At 39.3% G+C, this 16078-nt stretch overlaps 2 protein-coding genes across 2 annotated transcripts in view; both read right to left on the bottom strand.

The window, feature by feature from the left end:
* Positions 1-126: 126 nt before the first annotated feature.
* dhx32a (DEAH (Asp-Glu-Ala-His) box polypeptide 32a) lies at positions 127-7373 on the bottom strand. The gene is made up of 11 exons (XM_075457713.1): positions 7113-7373; positions 6134-6327; positions 4937-5309; positions 4605-4844; positions 4423-4516; positions 4085-4234; positions 2846-3037; positions 2593-2733; positions 810-1000; positions 542-729; positions 127-381 (listed from the first exon to the last, which is right to left on the bottom strand). The coding sequence occupies exons 1-11, from the start codon at positions 7371-7373 to the stop codon at positions 189-191; spliced, it is 2217 nt and encodes a 738-aa protein (XP_075313828.1). The 3' UTR covers positions 127-188.
* A 5835-nt stretch (positions 7374-13208) lies between these two features.
* The window catches only part of adam12a (ADAM metallopeptidase domain 12a), an 83525-nt gene continuing 80655 nt past the window's right edge, over positions 13209-16078 (bottom strand). Inside the window, exons 22-23 of the mRNA XM_075458359.1 lie at positions 13789-13964; positions 13209-13694 (exon numbers count right to left, since the gene is read on the bottom strand). Coding sequence (XP_075314474.1) covers positions 13625-13694; positions 13789-13964 — 246 coding nt within the window. The 3' untranslated portion in view covers positions 13209-13624. The remainder of the gene's footprint in view (positions 13695-13788; positions 13965-16078) is intronic.

The following is a 16078-nucleotide window of genomic DNA, read 5'->3' as shown; positions in this document are numbered from 1 at the left end:
TTTAGTCTCACAACTGGTCATCTTTGCATCGAGATTACCTGACAGTATGCTGACAACTATGAAAAAGAGGCAGAGTTGTCACGTACATGTGACCAACAACTTTTAAGCTAAGTGATTATCAAATATCAATTAAAAATATAAACATTGCATCTGGTTGTTATATTACAATCTAAAATTGCGGTTGAAGTTTATTGAATCACACATCGGTCGTAAGCTGGCGTCACTGCTGAACAGCCTCTGTTATCGTCACTGTTTGCCGCTGGCTGCTTCTGCTCTTTGCAGTTTCTGGATGCCTCTGGATCCAACATGTCCTGCAGTATGTCTTTGCTTTCACTAGGGGGCAGGTTGTAGAAGAAGTACAGCGGTGCCATTTGAATGAACCTAAAAGAAACATGAGATTTAACTGAAAAGCACGAAAAAGAATGTGGTTATTCCTGTAAAAAAAAACATGACAAACCTTACCAATATAGTGCATAGAAGCATAAGACACAGTTGTAATCGGCACATATCGAAACTGAGCTGAAGAGAAAAACTGACTTACACTTGAGGGGAAATTTTAGAGACTGTTTTCACATTGTTTTCTGACAGAGAGTACTCATTGAAAACAACCCACTCCGGCAGTCCCAGCTTGTGTGACTGAGCTCCGTAGCCAGAGAGCGGGTGCACCTGGGCCATGTGCTTGTGTGTCAGAATGAAGTAGTTTCCTGACCCATCCACATCTCGAGCGATCTAGCAAAAGAAAGACGCTAAACTTCAAAAAACCATTAAATTGCTCGAAGGAAATCCATTACTTCTGACATTTTTCCTACCTGCATGAAGAACCCAGCCAGCAGAGCTCTTTTGAGGTTGTTCGTGTTTGTCTTTGTTCCAAAAGAGGGTTCAGAAATGGGAAGCTCAATCCTGTTCAGGGTGTCGGTCAGCTCTGATCTAATAGCCTCAGCCATCTTCAGGGCAGAATGATCCAGAAAATAGCTTTGGCACCACTTTTCAGCAGTCAAGTCTGCGGAGAAAAAAAGACCGTAAGTCAGAGTGAATCATTCTGACGGTTCGACATGAAATTAAGAATTAAGAGTCCCAGTATGGAACTTCAGACTAACTTTGAATCATCTTAATGTTGTCCAAATGTATTGGATACAATTAAACCAACTTGTTGACACAGTATGTGGTTTATTAATGTACGCATAGGATCTTAAGCATATAAAAAGGACCATAGTCAACAACATAAGTCCAGTCAAGGCAAATTTATTTGTATAGCACATTTCATGTACAAAACAATTCAAAGTGCTTTACATAACATATAAGGAGTGGAAGAAGCATTAAAAATACATAAAATAATATTAAAAGAAACAAGGAACAGTCTAGATAAGTTAAAAGATACCGTGCAGATTTCATGCAGACACATGAGAAAAGAAATGTTTTTAAGCTGAATTTAAAAATGTCTACATTTGGTGAAAGTTTAATCTCCACTGGCAGTTTGTTCCACTTGTTTGCAGCATAACAGCTAAATGCTGCTTCTTCATGTTTAGTCTGGACTCTGGACTCTATAACTGGGGCAAAATAATGTTCTACACTGCCTATTTGAATCAAACCAAGTTGGTTTCAAAGGTGTCCGTAAGAGTTGGATACAGGTAAACCTACTTGTTTATTTTCCCTAATTTTTAAAAACCTACTTTCAAACTAATTTTACTGGATAAGAATAATTAACTTGACACACCAGATGGATTCAACAGAATCCAGCAGCTTCAAAAGGTGAGTAACAACAGTGTGCAAACTATTCATTGGAGATTATATTTGATATTGATCTTTAGAATTTATTTTAAATAAAGGAGTTACCACATATGGTCACTGCCTGTGTCCAGTTCTGCTGTAGGTTAACAATTCTGTGCTGAAATGTCTTTTTTTGTGAATTGACACTTTCAAATAAATTTTGAATAAATAATTGAAAACGTCACCAGGTAAACTTGTCTGTAAAAATCTGGATTAAAAAAAGAAGTTCTTCTGTCATATCAAGCTGTCTTAACGGCAAATTATTGGAGTTCTTAATTCATTGTGCTCCGTCAAACTTGCTCTAGTCCGACTCATCTCCATTTTATTTCTCTGTTTTTACATCCTCAATTTGTTTCCTCACATTTTGGTCCTTCCAACTGGAATGCGAGTGGACACGAAAAGCATGGAATGGACGTAACAGGCTTTAACAAAATGTGACAACTTTCTTTTGTGGCCATTATTGTGAAATGCTGATGACACAGCAGCGGCATCTGGCCACTGTTTTATCATAGGCTATCATTGTATCTCATGATCACTGTCTAAAAAAGCAACGATCATGACAGCTTAAACGTTTACTTTTATTCTAAGTCACACTGTGACTTAATGTGTCACAGCTCTTAAAAGAGAACTTGGTAAAGAACAGAAAAAGGTTACACAAAACGGGGAAATGAAATGATCCCCAGGTTTAACTTGTGTTGTTTTGTTTTTTTTTCCATAGAGAGAGTTCAGAATGTAAAACTATCGAGACCTGTGTTTCAAAACCATATTTTAGGAAACTTAGAAACTGCATCTTTTATAGATAGGAAGTTGTTTCTGTTCACTTACACTGTTCCTTCTGACTTTGTTTGAAGGCATTGTAGATATTTATGAGGGTGAAGTGATCGCCCTCAGGATGCTGGAATTTTCTGTGACACTGGACTGCCTTGTGGGACATGTCAGCAGACGATTCCAGGAAACAGCTCGGGGCTGAAGAACAAGAACCAACAAGGTCAACATCGTTTAAAGAAATAAAGAAAAAACTATTAACAAGTCTCATTCTGACGATAAAACTCAGCACGAACACATTGCTCGCACATACCTGACAACATGGCTGCAATTGTCAGCATCTCACTAACGCAGTCAAACTCGCAGGATGCGAGCAAAGCTTTGGCCATCTGAGGATCCAGAGGGATTTCTGACACTATGATGCCAATTTCAGACAAGTTGCCATCATCATCTAAAGCAGCGAGGTAATCCAGCTCCTCCAGTGCCTGCATGAGACCCTCTGGATCTGCAATGAGTCAGCAAACATTTGAATTATTTCGATACAAAATTATACTTAGCGTTGGTATAGTAGCTGCATATTGTAGAGACAGGTGGACCTGTTTCATATAACAAAATGTCACTGATGTTTAGTTATGTGGGAAGAAACTGAGGGAAACAAGAATAAAACCGAAAGCACACTAGAAAACAGAAAAACTTTTTTTTAAAACTGAAAACTTAAAAGCTAAAATAGGACATTTGTCATTGAGGGAAGTGTTGCCTTTAATTCTTCATGTGTTTTCTAATCCATAGTTTTTTTCTTATTGTATTTTCTGAAATGTTGCGTTTCCTGATTTTATTTTATTTTATTCAACTTTTATTGACTAGTTGTTTTTTTGTTTTGTTTTGTTTTTCAGTTTGTCTAGACTGTTCTAATGGTAAGTTTCCCAATAGAAATGCAAGAAAAGTGTTGTACAAGATTAGAGATCTGGCATACCAACATCAGTTTATGCCGTCAGGATAATGTGAAAAAAAAAAAAGAAAATCAATGATCAGATGCAATTCACGCACGTTTTGCTCACACGTACCTTAATACTATTGCACAAGAAAGCATATTTATGTAGTAAGAACACCATAAAAATGCATTATGTCGTGTGCCTTTTGTGGCACATTGTGCAGAATTTTACAGATATTACAGTTTATTTGGCCTGTACTTGTACTTCGTTGTACCTTTTTTCCGGTGGTGCACTAAACTAGACACATTGTATAACCACTAACGAGCTGGCCTCTTTTAGTCTGTACTGTTTGTGTAGGGGTGGGTCAGAGCTCAGACAATGGTTACTAGCCAAGTTGTCAGTTCAGCTAAACCATGGATGACTGGACCAGAACAGCTACACGGAGCATATTTTCCTTCAGCCAAAAAAACTTCCCACATACATATCTTTGGCTGTGTTTTAGGGTGAGGGAGATGTCATTCGTGGGAACCAGAAACAGACAGCTTAAAAAATTTCTGTTATTTTAAATAAATCATTTTTCAGTGGCAACTTGTCAAATTTCCTTTGAAATGATACGGCACCTGGTCTGTCGAGGAAATGACACTGTCCAAGGCCAGCTATTTCCATCCTCTTCAGGAAGAGAACTGTTGGTGCGATATTAGACTCCAAAATCTGTGGCGGTGTCTCTGCCAGGGCTCGGCTTGCCTCTGGATACAGGCGGAAACATTTACCTTGGAAATAAAATTGCATTCAAATGTAGCTTCAGTCTTTTGACTGAATAATGCCACAAAGTCATTTCTCTAGCATCATTCATTTAGGAATTGCAGGATGGTCAGAAAAATATATTTATAAGCATGTGAATCAGCTGCATGATACTAAAAGATGTTCAGAGAACATCCTTTTATTCAGGATGAAATACCTGTTGGTCCAGACAGCTGTTTGCGTATATCTGCCTGACACTGACTGATGGGCTGAAGTACCTTGGAGCAGGCTCTCACTCTTGGATTGTAAACCTTCAGAAAAAGGTCAAACAAAATACTGATAAATAGCAGCAGAATGCTCCTTTAAGCTTGATGCGTCTTGTAGGAAATCTTAATTTACCATTTTTAACTGGACTCCTGTATCAATGACAAAGTTCACAGACTCCGCAGTCCACCACACGTCCTCCCCTTTTTGGGTAGAGAGGAAAACCCTCCTGGACTTTGTGGAGCCTGATAACTCAGTCAGGACAGGCAGCAGCCCTCGCTGGCTTGGGTACAGGACTATGGGCTCCATTTGGTCCAGCTCCCTTCCCAGTCTGGAACTCTCACTCTGGAGGATGCTGTAAGCACTGCGGACTTCCTATGGAAGAGGTTAATACAAGCTAAGTTTGTCACGACAAATTCTGAGACATAGACATATGAAACAATACTTGAAAAAAAATAATCTCTTGCCTTCGCTGAGGCAAAAAATACAACAATATCTCCACTCTCTTTGGTTCGATGGATCTCCAGCACCAGTTTCAGTGCCGAGTAGAAGTAGTCTTTGTTGCTGCTGTTGCTGTGGACCACCTCAGCTGGGCAGGAGGCCTCCAGACTGATGAGCGGGATGCTGCCGTAGTGTCTCAGAAGCTTCTCCGTCATGGGCGGCACAGTTAGGACCACCACCCTGAGTTCAGGCCTCTGGAGCAGGATGTCCTTGAGGAGACCCAACAATATGTCTGTGCTTACTGTCCTCTCGTGGGCTTGGTCAATAATAACAACCCCGTAGTGCTCCAGGAAGGGGTCTGACATCATCTCCCTCAGCAACATATCATCAGTAGAGTACCTAATGAATTATAAAATAAAGAACGTATAATATTTCAATACTAAATCAAGAAGCTAGGACTATACATACATATATATATATACAGTATATATTATTATTATTTTTATTCTGATCCACTAGTTAACGCAGTATTTTTCTTCATTCATTTTATTTTAGCTCAGTTTCGAATGCCTCCACAAATCTCTTTCATTTCTAAATGCACCACTATGCTCAGCAGTTAGTTGCCAGCTGTCTGCCTACAGCTTGGTAGTAAACATGTTTGGTACAATGGGGTTCAAATGTTTTTAGAATGTTTTTTTTTTTGTGGGCAAAAACTTTCTTTCAATACATTCTTCTTACAAAAATGCTCATTTTAACCATTTTAATCACTGGTCAAACTAACACAGGAGGTGAAATAAGACCACAAACCTGTCACCAGCTAAAGTTTGCTGGATTTACTTCTCATTGATTTTTTGTCAAATGATTTTTTCAAAGACATACTAAAACTTCATTCCAAACCAATTTTGAATGACCCTCCAGGTCATGTAATAGATTTTCTTCAAAATGATCATGTGAAAACTTCAAATTCATCAGATTTAAGTTTGCAGTGAACATCCATCAAACCACATAGCTGTTGCAGATGTTTCAATGTTTTTAAGAATACAAGCATGATTTCCTATGATTCGCTCACTTTACTTAGTCTGCTGCAGAATCCTCACAAGTATCTGTGTGTACTATCAGGAACATACCTCAGGAAAAGATCCTGTCTGACAGAGATAGTTTGTATTAAAATGTCATTCTACGACTGGCAGTGAAACAAACTGAGTGACAGTTCATCAACAAACCTCAAAACAGTGTCAGAGGAGCAGCAGGTCTCCAGAGGAATGGTGTAACCCACTTCATGGCCTATGTTCACATCCATTTCGTCAGACACGCGTAGAGCCAGATCTATGGCCTGCTGTTTGTTGGTTTGTGTGCACACAACCATGCCATGCTGATACTGAGCAGACAGGCAGAACTCTGCACACCACTGAGGGATCTGAACACAAACAGTCACCAGAAGTTGTTCACGTTCCGCACTTTATTGTATGTCTTCATAGTTAAATATGCCCCAGAGTAGTACACCATGTTTTTCTTTTTTAATCACATCAAATTTGTTTTCTCACATGCAAGCATGCTTTCAGGATTATACCAACAGCTTTAGCTTAAGCAGACAGCAAAACAAACAGTGACGAGAGATATCCAATGGTATTATCATTCACTCAGAATGCAAAATTGCTTTGGCAGCATGCAGCGGCTCCAGCGGATCAGGGCTTAGCAGCAGGAGGTCCCCTAACAGGCCCGCTGGAGCCTTTGTGCACATAGGGGAGCAAGCAAGCAGGCAGGAGCTTGGACAGCGTCGACAACAGCATCATCTGCTGAGCTGGGCAGCTTCTGTTCACACAAGCCTGGCAATGCTGGGCAAAAATTCTCAACTCAAAGGTTTCATTATGATATGTAACCAATGGCAGCAGGTTTTTCTCTTGACTGAGCAGTCTGGATTGAGCATGTGGCAACAATGTGCTACTTGTAGCCACAAACAAGGTTATGCTGTGGTATCTGGGGCCAAATGGAATAAAATGAAAATATCTGAGCAGAGGAAAAATAGAGTAAGTAAAGGGACATGCACTATTATTTAACCTCTATCTCTCAAATATTGAAAACAGCTAATTTTTTTGCTTTCATGCAACATTAACAGATACATTTAAAAAAAAAACGTAAACTTGTACTTTAACAATTTTTTTCTAAAATCCATTCCCTCATAAGATATAAAAAATGACTTACCTGTGTACTCGTCCCAGTCTTTGCTGTCCCAGACACGATAACCAGCTGGTTGTTTACCAGAGCATCCTCAATCTGGCACTTTACCTTCCACACAGGCAGAGTCTTCCTCTCTTTCAGTAATTTGTAGTAACGAGAGGAAAAGGGCAATCCATCAAACTGATTTAACTCCAGATCATCTCCAAAACCAAATGAACCTTCTCCGGGACATTCCTCACTGTCTGGGAAAATGTCTGGCTCTATCGAGCTACTTGGCTTCGACATGACACAAATATATTTATTTAGACACGATAACGCTAAAGGTTTTTCAACCAATCCTTCAGCTTCAGGTCCATTCAGTTGAAAAAGGAAACAAAAATCAGTTCAAACAACATAGCCTGTTTTCTCGTATTTGGACGGAATTGATGATGAATGACGATTTCAAAATCGCTGGAAAAACATATACGAAGCAAAGTTTGGAGTTGTCCACACTGGGGCTTGCTGACGCCCAATGCGCACCGGTGCGTAATCCCCCCCCCCACCAGCGTGCCTTCACACGTGTTTGGGAGTTGTCCAGAGACTGGAGCCTGACATGATCATGTCATAATCCCCTGAATATCATCCAAATAATCACGTGTAAAACAGCGAGTACGCGCTACCTTTATGTCCCCACGAGTGGAGATATCCTCAATATAACCTGTAACGTTCCAAGTAATGACAGGTGGTTGCAGTCTGCTTTTTTTTATTTCTTTATCTATTTTTTATAAAGTAGAGTATGATCTCATTGGCCGTGTCTGCCCCATTTTAATCAAATAAACAAAGAAAGAACCAGTTAGGCATATGTGTCAAAGATTATAATGATTCTCATTTAACTTTTATTTTTGCTAAATGACAAATCTTCCTAAATTTAAAATAAAATGTCACATGAGTGTAAACACAAGTGATGGGTGTAGGACTGGATCATTTCCAATTTTACTACCATGTCAAGAAGAGAGAGCCGAGAAAGCATGGTAAAACACTTAAACACACATCACCGGAGCACTTTTCTTTTAAAAAGTGATCATGTATATATTTTTTTAATTGTCAAAAAGAATCAAAATATTAATGGTTTCATTAATTCATTTAATTTAGTTTCTTTATAGATTTATGTGGTCATAATTTAACTGTAATGATCAGCTCTAATATCAGAAGGTATCCTCATCTTTTTCTGTATAATGATTTTCACAGGATTACATCAGAGGCCTCAATGACATGAAAAGAGAGATGGAGGCCAAACTAAAGGAAATGGAAGGAAAGTTGAGGGCCAAAACTAAAAACCTGGTCCTCAAGGAGAGGAGTTACTGGAAAAAGGAAATTCTTGAACTCTTAGAAGAAAATAAAGGCCTGAAGATGAAGCTGTCGGTCACTGAGCAGCAAAATAATGACCTGAAGGACGACCTTGACCAAGCCAGCAAGGTGCTCAAGATCAAAGACGAGAAGATCAGCTCACTTAACCGTAGTTTGTCTGATCTGGAGGAAAAGAGAGCTGCGCAGGTTGGATCTCCTCAGCAGAGCATCCTCCCCCAGAGTCAGCAGACTGAGAGGGTGAGAACCGCTGCTGAGTCCAGCAGGCTCAGGGCCAAGGAGAACAGGTGGCAGAAGAACGTTGCTCAACTGGAAGAGCTCCTCACAAAAAAAGACCATCAGATAAACAAGGCCATCACGATGAGAAGAAGACGCACAGATGCTCATCTTGACACCTTGGTCCAACTCAATAAGGTGGAGGCAGCTCTGAAACAGAGCCAACTGTCATGTAAAGCTCTGGGAGAAAATCTTCCTAAAAGACTGGCAGAGAGAGAGGAGCAGTATCAGAAAGAGCTCCAAAAGAAAGAAGAGACCTTCCAGATTGAGCTCTCTGCTGCTGTCCACAACATCAGACAGGAACTTTCCAAGATGTCTGAAAGTTGGAAGAAGCGGGCCCAGCAGCTGGACAAAGAAAAGGGAGAAGTGGAAGAAATGCTGCTGGTGAAGGAGAAGCTCTGGCTCTACCTGGAAGCTGAGAAAAACGAGGAGATCCAGCACCTCGTCAATCAAAACCTCCACCTTCAGGTACCTAACAAAGTCTTGCCGATTCAGCTTATTTCAGATTACTTTAAATGTCAGGACATGAAACAAAAACGTCTTAATCTTTTTAGAAACTAAAAGCAGAGAAGCAAGAGTGGAGCTTCTGGAACTGGAATTCATAGAACAACAATGGCAGTTTGTCTGTTGTTCATCCAGTTTAGAATGAACAGCCTGCCTCCTTCTCACTTCTTACCCGGACCCCACCTCCTTCCTGATACTCTGCTCTTACAACCTACCCGACCTTTATCATCCCAGCCCCTCACATTTCTTCAAACCCTACCTTTCCCCTCTTACCTCTTACCTCTTGTCCGCCTTAGACCTCTTACCCGAAAACCCTCTTTCAGCCTACCTCCACCTTCCCACCCTGTCCTCTCAACCTCAGCCGGTCGAGGCAGATGTGTCGCTCTTCCTGAGTCTGGTTCTGCCAGAGATTTCTTCCTGTTAAAGGGGAGTTTTTTCTCTGCACTGTCGCCTTGTGCATGCTCGGGACGCGGGACTGAATTGAAGAGACGTTTTGATGCAATCTGCTGGTTTCCTTAGCGAGACAACTTTTTTCTCTAATTGGCATTGTATGAACTGATTAGGAATTTAATTAAATTTGTTTGACTGGATTATGACTGTATCACAATGAATTGGATTATAATTGACTTGAATTGGATTGTATGTTTGACCTGCCTTGAAATGAGATACTATAAATAAAACTGAATTGAATGGAAATCCGATCCTCTACACAAATTCATCAGTTAACTTGTCTTACTCTTTACCACTATTATCTCCATATCAATGTTCTACCATTCATTTATTCTTTAACATCTGTTTTTCAAGAATAAAAAAGAGATTTGTAGCTGAGATGCATCTTCAATCATTAGAAAGAATGTTAAGTTACTGGAAAGAGAGGAAAATAAAGGTTCAAATTGTTACAGAGTGTACGTGCTGAACAAGTTTAGTATACAGAAAAGTCACCAAACTCGTGTATTTTTAATTCAGTGAATTTTGTTTTGTTCAATAACAGTCCTCTCATGACCGTGTGAAGAATAAAAACATCCTTTACAGAGAAAGACACCTTCGACAGTACTACATTCAGGAAGGGCAGCCATGTTCCTCGACTCATGTGTAAGAACGGGATAGAAAGGGAGAAAGACAACAATACTAATGAAGCCATTTATTCTAGGTTTGTTAATTGGATCAGTAACCACAAATAAAAAGCAGACAGCTCTGACGAAAAAGGTAAAACATTAAAAACAGATTTTGTGAAGACGATTTGAACATTTTGATATATATTTGCATAGAAGTGCTGCCTCTGCACCAATTTAGAAAGCAGCTACCAAAGGTACAGAGGCTGCGTCAACTTGTCAACATGTACAACAAGCACTGGGCCAATGTATGGTAACTGATACATATAATTTTGGGCAGGTTTCCAGCAAGTCACCAACACTGTGGAAAAGAAGTATTTTAGATGTATTAACTATATTAACTATGTAAGAAAACCATGGGATTCATTTATAACCCTATATAACCATGAGGATGATGTTTGTCTAGCATTGGATATGGATAAATGAATGTGATGTATACGCCAACCCAAGCATTTATATAAAGCTCGATACAAAGCTTAAACTGTCTCTCCTCATATCCTGCGAAGAGAGTAGAATTTTAAATAATCATCCTCTTAGATTTCTTTATCTAAACTTAGTTATTTTTCCTTCCTGTAATAACCTGGTGACTCTTAAGACTTAAGTAGTGTCCATCTAAATAATTGTGTAAATTAATTCAACATGGATCCACTCACAGCAAATACAACCAAAACATGCTGCTCACAGACTGATGATTCAGTGAATTCTTTTAATATTTGGACTGTATCTTTGACTTGCCTTGAGACGACATATGTTGTAATTTTGCACTATATAGATAAAGCTGAATTGAACTGACTATTTTATATACATTGCTTATATCAGCAAGAGGAATCCAGACTGACTCAGACATATTCAGGTTTTTCAGGACTTTTACTTCAGTATTTTGTCACTGTTATATTGGTACTGTCACCCAAGGATCTAAATACGCATTCTTCCACTGTTAAATGCAAAGCCTTTTCCAAATTGGATATGTATATGTATTTTTTTAATTTTTGCAAACTAAGCTTTCAATTAATGGAGTCAAACATACAAATCACCCGATCATGAAAACAAAAACTGACTACAATTGTAGTTTCCTGCCTTTTCACCAACACATGAATAACAATAATGCAATTCTAGGATGGAGAATTTACCATTTATTGCTTACTTTTAAAGTTTTAAATGGATTGGCAACATCTTATTTATCTGATCTTCTCAACATTCACACCCATGTAAGAGTACGGCAGCTTTTGCAGTGGCTGCCCCAAATCTGTGGAACAGTTTACCTTTCTATATATGCACCGCTCAGACTGTAGATATCTTCTATATCTTATATCTAACCCTTTTGGCTTTTGACCCGAGCAGAATATAATGTCTGAATTGATTGTTTGCATTGTATTATACTTTAATCTCCTCTTTCTTTCTACTAATTTAACTTTTTTGGCTGTACATTTTATTGACTGTCAAGCACTTTGGTCAGCTTTTGCACAATGTTCAAACAGTCTTATGTAAAATTTTCTTCTGTTGTGATGTGTTGGATTAGAACCCAACATATCCTTATTTCCATGTGCGCTTGCTTTAGGATTTTATGTCAAGACAGTTTGATGCAAGTGATTCCTAACAAACACACAATCCTTTAAATGTATGGATTTAAGCACTATTTAAAACACTAAGGATGCTCAGACTGTTGAAATAAGTAGGAATGTAGGAAACATGTCTTTGAAATCAGACAATAGTTTAAACTCAGGAACCAGAGGGAGAATGTTTTTTTGTCGACTGTCTTGCTGTGAAAAGAAAGTGCACAAAAATCAAAGACAAATGTTCCTCTGTGTTTCAAAAACAGTTTTACTAATGCTGCTTGTGTGTTCAAAATACCACGATCCGACACTTTGACTTTCGTTTACAAATGAAGCATCCAACAGTCATAATAATAGAAAAAGAAGAATTTCTCCATGAAAATGTGTTCACCTGTAACACAAGATACAAAGAATTTACAGACATGACGTAAAGAGATGCGATGGCACTCAAATGCTGTCTATTAGTACGTGGACAAAGAGCATTGGAAAAGCAAAGTAAACAAAGCTAGTGCATTATTATAAAGATAACAGTATCAAAAGTAACAAAAGTCTTTCCATAGCAGTTTTCAGCCAAAATATTTGTAAAGAACAGCTGTGTCTAAAGGAAATGTTGCCCAGTGTGAATGTATATACTGTTTATATGCTGCACTGCAATTATATTCTGTAAAATATTCATTCTTCCAGAATTATGAAACAAGTACGCAATTTATGACGGATTTTGTATACAGCATGGATACAGCTGGTTTTAAAAAGACTAATAATGGCCAAAGTAAAAGCAAAAAAGAAGAACGAATAGAAATGAACAACTGCCCGTTAGTCGTAGATGACGCTGAGGAGCCATTTAACTTCACAGAGTAAGAAGTGTGTCCTTTTCAAGTGAAACTATCCTAACATGAAACATGATTTAAAAATCTACATACAAACAGTGTGGACAGACAGCGACGGTTTACATGTGAGCACAGTCCTTATTGAGTCCATTCTTTAATCGGAGTCCTTTGTGCAGAGATGTATAGAGTCAAGTCCTTACAACACACAATCTTTCAGAGGAGTTCACTTTCCAGAGAGACACATGTGTTCTTGATCTCAGCTCCTTTTAGATCTCTGCTCAGTTCATCCCTCAGTTCTCACATCCTTCAAGAGAGATTCTTTGTTTGTGGTAAATCAGCAACATTTCACAATTGAACTTTTTATTACATAGATGGAGATGAAACAGGCTGGCAGTAACACCACTACATGTTTTTTCTGTGGTTGTTTCAAGTCTCATCAGACTGGCTCAAAGATGCCGAGGAGGGCACGTCTCATCTGTCATTGCACAAGACACTTTTTAAAAAAAATTGTTCATATAGTACAGAGAACAGAAAAAAAAAATGCAAAAGCTTCCCTTCATTAAAACTCTGTACTGAAATTTTCGGCAATCGTATTCTTCACGATTTTTTATTTCTATTTCAATCCCTCTTCCTCATAACGATCAGTTGATTTGGAAAAACAAAAAAATTCAAAGTTGCGACCGTGTAGTAAAAGTGTCTGGCACAGTGCACCTGGGTGGCAATAAATACAGAATATAAATACTTTACATGTACCTGAGCTCAGACTTGTAGCACCATTCAGAGACGAAGCACCAAAGGGACATAGCAAATCTCCCGATTCAAAGCTCAGAGACGCCACCATCTTTTTAAGGTTGTCAGAGTTTTCATAGTGCAAAATTTCCTTGTGAGATATCACCACAATGTCCCTTCTGGCCAAAGTCTCAGCTGCTGTATTTAACGTTGGCGATTATGCAAGGCTTTGGTAGTGTTGGAGGTTGCTTAGGACTCGGTCTAACGAGAGAAAAAAGGGACACAAATACGTGAGCGATAACAGTCACAATTTTGCTTTAATATAGGTTTATGTATGATAAAGGTGGCAGCAGACCTGTTAGGGTGAGGGACAGGACGCGCAGGTCTGGGGCCACCACGTACGGGGCCACAAACAGCAGAGGATCCCTGGACTACAGTGTGGCGCTGCACTACAGAGGGACTTCGCACCAGACGAGAGGTCCTTGGATCAGCAGGCAGAGGTTTCTGAGGAGGACTGGGCTTCTCCAACTCCTGTAAAGGGACAGGCAGGTCGGTGTAATGACTGAAGATCTCCACCAGGGGGCACACACAGACAGACCAGTACATTACAGTCTGCTTTTCAAGTCCTGCTCTTTCAGACGCCAGGGCACGCCCCTCCCTCTAAGCGCCATGTGATGAGAGGAGCTATCATGTGGCTTTAATCTTCTCTAGAAAACTGAGGTCAGGACAAAAGGCTTCTACCTAGACCTCAGCTGGTCTCCATTCACTCCCTCATCTCCTTCTTGGCTCCACAAACAAAACAGACAAAAAGGATCCGCAAGGGCAGAACATCAGACCTCCCACTGATGGCCAATATTGCCACACGATGAAGGAGGCCAGCTTGAGCTTCACCCAAAAAATATCAAAACAGTATCAAACAGCAGCGAAGTGAAATGCAATCAACTGAACAGAGTGTTTTCTTATAAACTGTTCAACTGACACAAGAAGCGACTGCAGCTACAGCTAAACAGAATTGACCCCAAATCTCACAAGCTATTGAAGCAATGCCTCAATGCCCCCAGCAGAGAGCTTTCACTTATGTTTTATGTTCTTTGTCAAGATGTCTGAGCTGCCAAACAGCTGCTAAAGATACTGTTGGCGAAGTCTGCTGCCAAAAGGAATCACTTTCACATTCTGACATTGAATAGGAGCAGCTGAGTGGGTCTACTTCCGAAAATCAAAACACTGCCAAGAGCTGCTGCTCGGCACCTGTTGAACAGGTGTATGAAAAATCAAGGAGCTTTGGGCAACTTACACTATGTATTCTGAGGCAAAGTGCATAATATCATATCTCAAATGTATGTTTTCATTCATGTTGCATTTTGCCTCACGTTCTTCAATGTTTGCATCTCTGCTGGTTTGGTATTATTAATGAACTCTTTTCTTATGTTGTCCCTCATTTTCTGTTTTCACATCAACTTACAGGTACCACAGTAGCAACATTTTGTGGACACCTACAGTTGAAATAATTCACACCAAAAACATTTCTGGCTAATTGTAAATTTTTAATTCACTGATGGATTTCTTCTGACTTCATATAAAAGTGAACAAAGTGGGAAAGGATGGTGTTTGGAGAGTTAGCTAATTCTTTAAAAAAAAAAAGTAATAAAAAATTATTCATACCTTGTCTCAGTAATCCAATATAGTAATATTACATAATTATATTAATGTAATATAATATTATTATAAATAATACAGTAATCAAATATAAGTTGCTATAACTACTAATATGCTATTTTGCATGTCTTTTTGGGAAATTTGGGAATTTTTTGCAATGGTCTTCAGCTCTTCGAGGTAGGAAATTTTCCTTCCCATCAACCTAGCCTTTAGTTCCCTTCACAGTAGAATGGGATGAGATTAGGGTCTGTACTTTGGCTGACTGGCTGGCTCCAAAATGCTTATATATATATCAACATTTTGGATTGGCCAAGCTGGAGTCCTGACCTAAATCCAATCCAGAGTCTATGGAGGGAACTAAATCAAGGATGAGGCAGAGAAGCGTTCCTGACTCAAATACTTGGTGATAGTTTCAAAAGAGGAGAGGATCCTAAATCCCATTAGAGAGAAGCTAAAGGTATATTTTTAGATGTGACATTTCATGCTAGAAAATACAGAGAAATTGTTGAAATTCATAATCATGCCGACATGGGCTGATTCAATGCAAACTCATTCACAGGACTTATTACACAAACCATAGATTGTCTATGATCATTCCCAATGTTGCAGATGCATGCAATAGATGTCGCCAGTCTTCTGCAGATCATATGCAGAAGTGTTGGTCCTGTCCAAAACTGGTGGACTTCTGGTGTAAAATATTTGGCAGTCACATGGTGCACAATGTTATGATTGAGCCCCATCCCCTCCCTGCTCTTTTCGGTGTCTCACGTAACAAGAAGTTATCTGCCGAATTGTGTCACTCTGTAGCTTTCCGTACCTTACTGGCCAGGCGCTTCATTTTGCTAAACTGTAAGAACCCCATGCCCCCATCTTATGATCGTTGGGTCAAGGAAGTTCTATACATCTTAAGTTAGAGAGGCTGAGGTTCTTTCCAAGGGTTCTTTGACAAAGTTTGGAACACTTTGCTGTCTGCTATAGACTCACTAGAC

The sequence above is a fragment of the Odontesthes bonariensis genome, chromosome 23 (genome assembly GCF_027942865.1).
Source record: "Odontesthes bonariensis isolate fOdoBon6 chromosome 23, fOdoBon6.hap1, whole genome shotgun sequence".
NCBI lineage: Eukaryota > Metazoa > Chordata > Actinopteri > Atheriniformes > Atherinopsidae > Odontesthes > Odontesthes bonariensis.
This window is presented reverse-complemented; position numbering and strand designations above follow the sequence as displayed.